The 12037-nt window shown below is 37.8% G+C and overlaps 1 protein-coding gene across 4 annotated transcripts in view; it reads left to right on the top strand.

The window, feature by feature from the left end:
* The window catches only part of afap1l1a (actin filament associated protein 1-like 1a), a 70469-nt gene that overhangs the window by 42902 nt on the left and 15530 nt on the right, over positions 1-12037 (top strand). For all 4 annotated transcript variants that reach the window (XM_068213234.2, XM_009291126.5, XM_005173256.6 and 1 more), the window contains 8 exon segments: positions 556-639; positions 729-808; positions 1370-1481; positions 4604-4702; positions 4777-4985; positions 7084-7263; positions 7445-7528; positions 11807-11885. In XM_068213234.2, coding sequence (XP_068069335.2) covers positions 556-639; positions 729-808; positions 1370-1481; positions 4604-4702; positions 4777-4985; positions 7084-7263; positions 7445-7528; positions 11807-11885 — 927 coding nt within the window.

The following is a 12037-nucleotide window of genomic DNA, read 5'->3' as shown; positions in this document are numbered from 1 at the left end:
TCAATGTGGTCTTGTCATTGGCCCATATACATTTCCTGCTTGTTTTTAAACTATTTCATAATTGTAACAAGAGGCAATTCAATCATAACGTAACGTTAAAACAGCTATTATGGCATTAGTTATAAATATGTGTCTCTTTTTGGATGCTCAGAAGCTGTAGAAATTATAAATGTAAAACAGGAAATACGCTTGGACCATTGTTTCTGTTTACATCCATCAGGAAGGATTGGAAATTTTGGTCAGCTTAGTTACTTCTGGTAGACTACCGTGATAAAGCCTTTAACTCCCAGTGGTCTCATCAGATTGAGCACAGTTTTTTCCTTTAGGAAACTGCATAGATATTGCAAATTAACTCTGAAAACATCAACCTGACAGATGAACCCACTAGAAAAATATGCTAGAGACAATTTAGACAAACAAAAAACCCCTTGGACCAAAAAGTGACAAGTCCAGAGTGATAGATATAAGCCTTTTTTCTCTCATGAATGAGACTGAAAAAGCTTTTCGGTGGTTGTCTTCATATGCTCTCCCTTTTCTCATACTCATTCCTTACAGTCACTGCAAAAGACTATATGTACGTGAACACCTCAGTATACAGAAACGGAACCAGCTTTGTTGAATCTCTTTTTGAAACGTTCGGTAAGTGGAGAGTATTTATGACACTAGCATGCTCTCTCCTTTTGTTTTTGAGGTAATCCACTCATAAATGTGTTTTCGGGTCTCTTCAGATTGTGACCTCGGGGACCTGAAAGTCGAAATGGAGGATCAGAAGAAAGAGCCTGAGGCGAACCACACAGTCACCAAGCCTGTAAGAAAGCGTACCCACAATGCTTTGCTCTTTAGCCCTGAACGCTAATATATAGTGCACCATTAACCCTGATGTCAGTGTATAATAAGGGCTGTGCTCTGCGACGGTGAGATACGGCAGAGAGATTAATCATCCTGCATTTAAACCTGCTCTTCTCTTTCCAGCTGCATTGCGCATTCAAAGCAGGTTGTTATCTCACGTCACCTTCTCTAAAGTCCCCATAGAGCCTATCTGTTATTAAAGAGAGCAAGCTCTTCCAGAAATCAGATTCCTCACCGCGTGTGTCAGTATGTTTATGTGCCATTATTAGCTCAATGGTCCAGTTTCTGGTGCAGTTTTCAGCCGTCATCCATGTGGCATGTGGGTTTGGCTTTTGATTGGATGCAGCGGTCACATATCATTTGTTATTGGGGTAACTTGTCGAGTAGTGGAACAAAGCCACATAGCTTTGCGATATTGTGAGGACTCACTAAAAAGCAGATGTTGAGTGTGAATTAATGGGATGGGGCAGACAGATGGAGTAAGTCATTGTGTGCTTCTTTTTTTTTTTTTTTTGATTAGAGCAAAACAGATTCACCTCCCCCGCTGCCCAACACACCACCTCCAGAGGATTACTATGAAGAGGCAGTACCACTCAGTCCTGGAAAGATGCCTGAATATATCACCAGCCGAAGTGAGTCCGGTTCTGTATAGCTTGGAAAAATGGGTCTATATAAATTCCTGTAGATTAAATAACTTGGAGAGTGAGGTTATATTGTTTTGTAGGCCCTGTCAACTCTATTTTTTTTGTCAGTCAGATATATGTAAACAGGTGAGATTGTAAACTTTTTCAACTACTTCCAGAGGAAATGAATTTGATCAGATTGCTTTTATAGTGTAAATGCTCATTTGGTTGAATGTGTTCTAACACACAACACCACCTGTTCCGCCTACTCCCTGCCCACTGAACTGACATGTTCATTATGGAATGTGTTGTGAGAAATGTCATACTTTACAGCATTAAACCAAAGCACAGCTTGTTTAATCACAGTTGCCATCCACATCCTTTACTTAATTACCTCTTTAGTTAGATTACTTTTATATGCATTCATACTTAGTGCTTCATAGAAAGTGTTAAGTGGTGATGCATTGCTGTCATACTTGTTGTAAATGGTACTGTAATGTGTCCTTTCTTAAAGTAACAAGAAAAGGTTTTCCTTTAGAGTCGTTTACAGTGGGTAAAATAAGTATTGAATATGTCATGTTTTTTTTTTTTTCCTGGGAATAATATTTCTAAAGGAGCTGTTGACAAGAAATTGAACCAGATTTTGGTAAAAACCCAAACAAAGCAAACATAAAAATATTTTTTTAAAAATCTGAAAAAATTGTTAAGAGTAATAACAATGAAATGACAAAGGGGAAAGTACTGAACTACTGAAACATATTTAATATTATATGGGGCAGACAGATCGAGTAGGTCATTGTGTGCTTTTTTTATTTAATTATTTTTTGATAGGAGCAAAACAGATTCGCCTTCCCCGCTGCCCAACACACCACCTTACATTATATGTAAAAATATAAATGGTTACTAGGGTCTCGTCCATCAAACCTGATCTTTAATTTGAGTTCTATATTGGATTCATATCAGGTGATTGGCTGGACCATTCTACAGCTTTCTATTCTACATTTTCTTTCTCTGAAAGCATTTAAGAGTTTCATTGGCTGTGTTTTAGATCATTGTCTTGAAATGTCCACTCTGGAAATTTTTCATCTTGATCATCCTGATAATGTAGATGTTGGACTAAAAGTGCTGATATTAACTGACGAAGGGCAGAGGGTTGCTGAATAACTACTGAAAGATTTCAGCTGCTGTGTGGGCTTTCACTGCCTTTCTATACTTTGCTATCTGCATATGTTCAATACTTTTCCCCATTCATTATGCATAACTTAATGTGTAAACTAATTAGATTTGTTTTCTTTGCATATATTGAATTCTTTGGTTGTTACCAACATTTTCAAGTCAATGGCTTTAAAATATGTTTCCTGAGAAAAATAGTGACGTATGTGATGTGGAAAGTAGGAATTGCATATTGAACCAGAATAGAGCAATAGTGCATGTAAAGTTTTAAACACAAGGTTAAAATATTTAAAAATAGGTCAGTCAGCAAAAAGTGAAAGAGATTTTAGAGCAATATGATTATGTTGTCATAAAGTAAGTACAAGATACTTTTGATTTCATACTAGGTGGAATTGGTAATGTTTTGACCAACCACTTGTAATTGGATCACTGAAAAGATGTCAAAGCTATGGGGTCTTAGATATTCTGTTGTGAAAAGGTAACTTTGCAACTTTGCAACATGTTGACACTTTGATTAGAGTATTACCTGAATATTAGTATACTGTTCAAATAGGGTTTGAAGAATAATTTGATAACTATAATCAGTAGAGTGTCTGTTGGGAGACCATTAAAATTAAGACATAGCAGATATTAAGCAGACAGTTGTATAATACTAATGAATGGTAGTTGAGTTGTTGAAAAGAAAACTCAAGTTGACAAAATGGCCAAAGGAAATTGTCGAAATAAAGTGGTAGCCAGTTTTCAAGTCATTTTACATCTTAAATGGGACACATTTTCTAATTAAAAATAACAAGTAAGAAATGAATTGTGAAAAGTGGACATTAGCTGTTGTACCAAAATGGAGCAGTACTAAATATAAAGTTTAAAAAAAAAAATAAGAAGTATATATTTTATAAAAAAAAAACACACACACAATTTCAGACTGTACCATTAATTTAAGTAGTAGCAATAATGTGCATTCAAGAAGTAAATAGAATACTTTCATTCCACTGACTTCCATTTAAATCTGTATGTGCACTACAGATGGGGCAACTTAAATGTTTTATGTTCTATCCGCATACATTTGTTAAGTTAACTTAATCGATTGTGGACAACATAAATGAATTGTGTGGAACCCTGCATTTTCTTTTAGTGCAAGAGACCAAAAACACAAGCTTATGCAAAGATGTTTTGCATTTTTGTCCCAGAGTTCAAGTATGGTGAACAATGACCTACACATTTCCAAACTTGGTATTATCTTGACATTTTGTTTATGTAAGCAAATGGATATACTGCATGTACTGTAGATACGGTCAGCAATAAAATGACCGTCCACTTGTGTGAGTTAATAAATATGCTTTTCTCAAAACCAGTTCATATGAATCTAATTGCAAGCTGAGACCTGGGTGTGGAGTTCATGTCTGAGGCCAAAAGAGGGAGGATTCCTGAGTCAATGCCTATTAATTTATTGTTTTGCAAATTTCATTTAGCATTGACAGTTTAATAATGCACTAAAAGAAGTTTGCAGTACATTCAAGCAATTCAGCAAGAAGATGATAAGAAAAGCAAGTTTAAAATTCACTTTGAAGAGGATTACTAATTAATCTTTTGGCTGAGATGTCTAATTTTTCTTAAAGGGACAGTACACCACAAAAAAGAAAGACCATTTACTCATCCTTGGCTTGCTCCAAAGTTAAAGACAAAAAATATATATACTGAAGAATGTTAGAAACCTGAAACCACTTCAGAAGTAATTAGTTTTTTTCTACAATGGGTGTCAATGGTTCCTGTCAATGGATATTTTTCAAAATATCTTCATTTTACAGAACATTTAACTGCTTTGAAAAAAAGTTAACAAGCCCTTTAGAATCCTGAAGAGCCAGAAAAAAACTGTAAAGTAATTATTTATTTATTTAAGTGTTATTTATTTAAATTTAGTTGTTTAAATATTGCATTATGCATCTCTCTTATATCTACAGGCAGCTCTAGCCCTCCGAATTCCATTGAAGATGGATATTACGAAGACGCTGAGAATAATTACCCAACGACGCAAGTAAACGGACGACGCAAAAATTCCTGTAAGCAGGAGAACCCTGATGCTTTAAGCAATGTCATTTCCAATTAGTAGTATTTAGTGTGACTCCTTTTGCAGATAATGACTCGGATGCTTTAAGCAGTTCTTATGAGTCATATGATGAGGAGGAGGAAGAGAAAGGCCAGCGTTTGACACACCAGTGGCCCTCCGAGGAAAACTCCATGGCCCCGGTGAGAGACTGCCATATCTGTGCCTTCTTGCTGAGGAAGAAACGATTCGGGCAGTGGGCTAAACAGCTGACTGTCATCCGCGAGAACCGACTACAGGTGAGTGGCCAAATGTTCTAACAAACAAAACAAAGTCTTCATTTTGTTTCCTGATGATACTTCTATTGATACTGTTTTTGAACTGAACTGAATCAACATTGGGTGTGTTTGCATGCACTTTTTTACTCCACATTTACTCATTTACATTACTAGCCTTGTTTTGTTTCAAACCTGTTTGAGTTTTTATCCGGTTGAACACAAAAAGAAGATATATTGAAGAATGTTGAAAACCTGTAACCATTGACATTCATAGTAGGAAAAATAAATATGGAAGCCAATGATAACAGGTTTTTATCATTCTTCAAAATACCTTCTTTTCTGTTCAACAGAAAAAAAAACTCTAAATCAGGTTTGGAAAAAGGGTGAGTAAATGACAAAATTCCCATTTATGTGTGAACTCAGGGCTTAATTTGTGCCGGAACAAGCTGGATCTGGATCCAGCACCTCTGAAACCTTATCCGGCACCTCATTTTACTGATCCCTCCCCTTACACTCACCCCCCTATTAATCTACAAAAAAGAATTCTTGCTTAAATTATCTGATCAATATTTTGATAGGTATGAGCATATTAATAATATGCATAGTATTATTGACATACCGCAATTGTTTTGCTTTAATAGTTTAAGTATTTTACATATAATCTTTTTTGTCATTAATTTTAGTCAAAGTTTTAGCATTTTTGTTGTTTCTGTCTTTTTTGTAGTTTTTAATTATTTCAATAGAAGCTAAGCTCAATTAAAACCAAATGTTTTTATATTTTACTTATTTTGATCAAAGTTACTTTTTACTGTCTTTGAACACAGATCGGCCGCTCACACCGCACATGCTTTTCTGTTCTAAAAACATTTTTTTTATGTCACTAGACAAGACTGAATCAACTGGGTATTGTGCGAGAGTGTTGCTGTTGGTATAATTTTTATTATTTAATAATATTATACAATTCAGGATTTGTAATTCATAAAGCACCAGATACAGCAACCACAAGTCTCTTCTCCATCTTCAAAAGTTTGCATAGTCATCTTGACAACACAAACACTGCTGTCACCTCAATAGAAACCCCACCTCTGCTTTCATTTAATTAGAGAATGCGACACGACTGATATAACACGATTTTTCCGCTCAGAGTCGACTTTTGTCAAAGTCCCTTTAAGGCAAGTCATTTCACTCAGTGTCTATATTTGAAAAGCCTCTACGGCTGTATGCTCGGGGATTTTGTCTGAATGGGGAAACATCAATATCTCCAAAACTGCTTGCAAAGCTTATTATTAAATTTCATATTTGAAATCAGCAATAAAATTAAACAACAACTCTCTTTAGTTTCATTTCTAAACATCCAAATCACACAAAATTTGCAGAAACTCGCATCTGTTCTGAGGCCCTCCCCATTGTCAGTCTATAGCGATTAATGATTGGCTCCTGTACTACAAGGTGGGATTTATTTGCCATATAGCGATCGCTGATTGGCTCCTGTAATAGTAGGTGGGGCTTTATCCACCATGTTGACTGTTACACTTTTCCCCATTCAAAAAGATACGAGTGGCATGTCTTTGGGAATTCTATAGTCTTTGCTTTTGTTTAGCTGCAAGCGCACAGTGAGCGACAAAAATGCTAGGTGGCAGGTGGTTAAAACGTGAGGCGCGCAGGGCGCATAAGCAGTGCGTAAAACTCTTGTGGCCATTAGTAAATCAATCAAAAAAGGCGCCTCACAATGCAAAAAGCGTTTTCGGTGTGATCAGCCGCTTAGTACTGGGATGCAGCTAGATGGTCATCAGCTGTATAAAACATATTCCAGAGTAGTTGGTGGTTCATCCCGCTGTGGCAATCTCTGATAAATCAGAGACTAAGCCAAAGGAAAATGAATGAATGTATAATTGTATGTGATTTTAGTAACAAAGATGTCAATTTCTAGGATAGCATTACTAGCATAGTAACTTTTTATTTATAGTTAATTTACTCAACAACAGTGTTTTGGGGGGCTGACATTTTTTTAAATGCAATCTCTTATTTATTGAAATATGCATAATTGTTTGTTATTTTAAAAGTGCTTTTTAAAAATGTAATGTCTAATACATAGAAACCTCTGAATCTTGTTTTACAGTGCTATAAAAGCTCTAAAGACCAGTCGCCATACACAGACATACCACTCAGCCTGTGCTCCGTCATCTATGTCCCCAAAGACGGCCGGAGGAAGAAGCACGAGCTTCGATTCACTCTTCCCGGTGGAGAAGCGCTAGTGTTAGCTGTACAGAGCAAGGAGCAGGCTGAGAAATGGCTACATGTAAACATGATTCTTCATTCGCTTATACACTTATCCATCCACACACACAATGGATGCATCCGCTTGCCAGAAACAATATTGCTCAAGCAGAAAAAGGCTTTTGTAAAAAGACCCCCTGTGTGACGGACTATGTTTATATGTGTTGTGGACCAATGGTGTGCTTGTGTGTGTGTGATTGCAGGTGGTGCGTGACGTTACAGGTCAGGGGAATGGGTTGGACAGCCCATCATCTCCCATGATTCCTAAAAAGATTGAACTGGATAAGGTAAGATCCCAGAACACATTTGTTTCATTCATGACTCCTGTGCATCACATCTTCAATATTGACTGATAAAGTGTGCATATGATGGATTGCAAGAACTTTTGGGAGTAGGTTTTCTGTGAAAGGTTTTCTCACTGTGAGTGGAGTTGGTTATGAAAATAATCACACCTAAAATAAAAAGCAAGATGAATGACTTTGGATAATGATGAAGTTTTGTATTAGTATTACCAGAACATTTGTGTTTGCAAAATTGCAAATTTGCAAAACAGGCAGTTTTATGTCTAGAATATAACAGGTTAAGAGCATTTAATTTGTTTATTAAACTCTATAAAATCAGTATGACATTTGCACTTGTTCTATTTGTGAAAATACAATGTGATATAAATGTAAGACAAAACTATACAAGGTTGTTTATGTCCCTATATCTTGAATGTATAGTTGCATTCTATAGGCCAGATACAATGATTTGTTCTCCTGCATCGTGGTCATCACTAATTAAAGAAATGTAATATGAATGTAGGTCTGTAATGGGAATATATTAGATTAGGATCATTCCTGAAGGATCATGTGATACTGAATACTATGGCTAATGATGATATAAAGTCAAATTTGTTCTAAAATTTGTGTGAAATCAAAATTTACAATATTCATTTTGCTAGCACATTGCTATTCAATTCAATTCAATTCAGCTTTATTTGTATAGCGCTTTTACAATGTAGATTGTGTCAAAGCAGCTTCACATAAATAGTCATAGTAACTGGAACAGTGTGGTTCAGTAACTGGAACAGTGTGGTTCAGGTTTTAGTGTTTAAGTTCAGTTCAGTTCAGTTTAGCTCAGTTCAGTGTGATTTAATCATTACTGAGAGTTCGAACACTGAAGAGCAAATTCATCGATGCGTAGCTCTACCAATCCTGAACCATGCGAGGCAGTGGCGACAGCGGAGAGGGAAAAAAAACTTCACCTGATGGAAGTGAAGAAAAAAAACCTTGAGGGAACCAGACTCAGTTGGGCACGACCATTTTAATTTCTCCGCTGGCCAAAAGTCTTGTGAAGAGCTTCATTCGCCGTGGTTTAGGCTGGAAGATGGCCTCAGCGAAGACTCGTCTGTCCCTGGAACGTCGCTGGAATCAGACTCATGTTCTCCACTCCCCACGACCATCAGCACAGCAGCAGCTCAGGATATGGCCTGGTCCCGGATATGGAATCCTTGGGATCATCACGTCGCTGGTCTTGGATCCAATCAGTGACTCTGCATAATCTGAGGACCTCGGGATGAGTATCCCCAGGTGAAAATAGAGAATAAAGAGAATAATTAGCGTAGCTGCTGTTCATAGTGTATATAAGCAAGATGCAGAAGCCTGTGTGGAACCCGCTAGGTGATGCATTAAGTGTATGCTTTACTAAACAGATAGGTCTTTAATCTAGTTTTGAACTGGGAGAGTGTGTCTGAGCCCCGGACGTTATCAGGAAGGCTATTCCAGAGTGTAGGAGCCATGAAAGAGAAGGCTCGACCTCCTTTACTTGATTTTGCTATTCTAGGTACTACCAGAAGCCCTGAATTTTGAGATCTTAAAGAGCAAGTTGGTTTGTAGCGAGACAGAAGGTTGGTTAGATAAACAGGAGCTAGATTATTTAGAGCTTTATAGGTGAGAAGTAATATTTTAAATTCAATACGAAACTTAACAGGCAGCCAGTGTAAGGAGGATAAAATTGGGGTGATATGATCATATTTTCTAGACCTGGTCAGAACTCTGGCTGCTGCATTTTGTACTAATTGAAGTTTGTTAATAGAGGATGCTGGGCAGCCAGCAAATAGAGCATTACAGTAATAAAGTCTCGAAGTCATAAAAGCATGGACTAGCTTTTCTGCATCTGAGATGGATAGCATATTTCGTAATTTAGCGATATTTCTCAGATGAAAGAAGGCAGTTTTTGTGACATGGGATATATGGTTTTTAAAAGTTAGATTGCTGTCTAATATGACACCCAGATCTTTTATAGTAGAGCTAAAACTAACTTTGTATCCCTCTAATTGTAAACTGAGTTGCGAGATCTGCTGTGTGCAAGATTTAGGCCCAATAAGTAATAATTCTGTTTTGTCGGAGTTTAAGAGAAGAAAATTGTTGGTCATCCGGTCTTTGATGTCTTTGATACACTCAGTTAGTTTAGAAAGTTAGGTGAACAATTAATCTGTGCTAATTAGTCCTGTGCTGTTAGTTTTATTAATCTTTAATCAAAGTCTAAGTTTTGGTGGTCCTTCTCTGTTGATATCAGTTTGACGGATTCAGCCACATTATTATTTTTATTATAATTATTTTAGGGGTTTTTACCTTCAGGCAAAGGACCTCAAGCTGGGAATTGAGCTCAAGCCACCTCGGTGCTATGTGTCGACACACTAACCACTAGACCTGTAGTACATGTGCTAGCTGTTAGCATTAAATTTATAGACGAAGGATAGAGGAAGGTGCGGCAAAGGACCTCTAGCCAGGAATCGAACTCAGGTTGCCTTGAGCACCTCTGTGCTATGTGTCGACACACTAACAACACACTAACCACTAGGCCTGTAGTATATGTGCTAGCTGTTAGCATGAAATTTATAGAGGAAGGACCGACAAAGACCTCAAGCCATTAATCGAACTTGGGTCACCATGAGCATCTAGGTGCTATGTGTTGACACACTAACCATGGACTAACCACTAGGCCTGTAGTACATGTGCTAGCTGTTAGCATGAAATCTATAGAGGAAGAATCGGCAAAGGACCTCAACCCGGAAATTGAACTAAGGTCACCATAAACATCTCGATGCGATGTGTCAATGCACTAAGCACACACTAACCACTAGGTCTGTAGTATATGTGCTAGCTTTTAGCATGAAATTTATAAAGGAAGGATGGAGGAAGGATCGACAAAGGACTTCAAGCCGGGATTCGAACTCGAGTCACCATGAGCACCTCTGTGCTGTGTCAGCGCACTGACCACACACTAACCACTAAGCCTGTGGTACATGTGCTAGCTGTTAGCATGATATTTATAAAGGAAGGATCGGCAAAGGACCTCAAGTCAGGAATCGAACTCAGGTCGCCACGAGCACCTTTTGCTGTGTTTGGCAAACTAACCACAAGTCTATTTCCTCCGACAGCCACATTATTCTTGACCACCCTGCTGAAAAATCCAGCTTAAACCAGCTTAGGCTGGTTAGCTGGTTTTAGCTGGTTGACCAGCCTGGTTTTAGAGGGGTTTTGGCCATTTCCAGGCTGGTTTCCAGCCATTTCCAGCCTGGTTTTAGCTGGTCAGGCTGGAAAATTACCAGCCAAATCCAGCTAAAACCAGCTTGACCAGCCTGGTTTAAGCTGGATATAGCTGGTTTTGGCTGGACTCCCAGCTTGGCTAGGCTGGTCAAGCTGGTTTTAGCTGGTCATCTCCCAGCCTGACCAGCTAAGACCAGGCTGGAAATGGCTGGAAACCAGCCTGGAAATGGCCAAAACCCCTCTAAAACCAGCCTGGACGACCAGCTAAAACCAGCCAACCAGCCTAGGCTGGTTTAAGCTGGATTTTTCAACAGGACACATCCCTCTTATCTTATCAGTAGTATGAGGGAATGTTGTGCTAAAAGAAAGCCCCGTCCCTACTCAATATTCAGTCTTAGTTGGACATACATCAACAAACTGAAATAAAAGTTTTTGCAACTATCAATTCATGATGACTTTACCATGTTGTTTTAAATTGTAAAAAATAGTGTGACTTTTACTGCATTATTATCAAATAAAATTGAGCTTCTAAGATTATATTGTTCAAAAACAATTTAAAAATGGCCTGATTACAAACCGGTTAATGGTAGTGCTGCTTTATAAGGATGAGAGTCTGTCCTCTTTCATTGTGTGTAATTATATGCCCAGCGCTTCTGTGAGTGCCTGTCTCGGTGTGTATGTGTAAACAGACTGACTGCATTTAAGTGAACTGGACTCACTCTTCTGGTTTAATTAAAGGTGTCAAGCTCAGTGTAGTAAATTGGTCACATATTGTGAGTGGCAAAATCATGGGGAATGCTATGATAGGTGTGTGTTAGGAAACCTATTTTACCTGAGTTTATCTGTTGTGTGAGGTAGACTGTCCAAGGATTGTTTTTCGTGTCTTAACTCTGTTGCTGTCTGGCCTAGAACTAGTTTTCTGTAAACTGCATATGGCGTTGTACAGCATTAGTCATAGATAATAATTATGGATGTGTCTATTTAAACATTTGGCATATTAAGTTTCATCTGGCTGTGCTGTTGTCCCTGCAGTGGTGTTCTGCAGAGAAGCAAACCTCAGACTCTGACAGTATGCCAAGTGGAGAAAGTGCTCGTGACATTCGGGAAAATGGTGAGATCTTCAGCTTTGCCTTGCTATTCTTCTCTGATTACACATTTGACTCTAGATTAGTAATTCACTCCAGAGAGGTAATTCAACCTGCAGAGTTTTTTTTTTTTTTTTTTTTTTTTTTTTTTTTTTGTTAAACATGTGAATATGTGCAC

This window comes from Danio rerio, chromosome 14 (assembly GCF_049306965.1).
Source record: "Danio rerio strain Tuebingen ecotype United States chromosome 14, GRCz12tu, whole genome shotgun sequence".
Lineage (NCBI taxonomy): Eukaryota > Metazoa > Chordata > Actinopteri > Cypriniformes > Danionidae > Danio > Danio rerio.
This window is presented reverse-complemented; position numbering and strand designations above follow the sequence as displayed.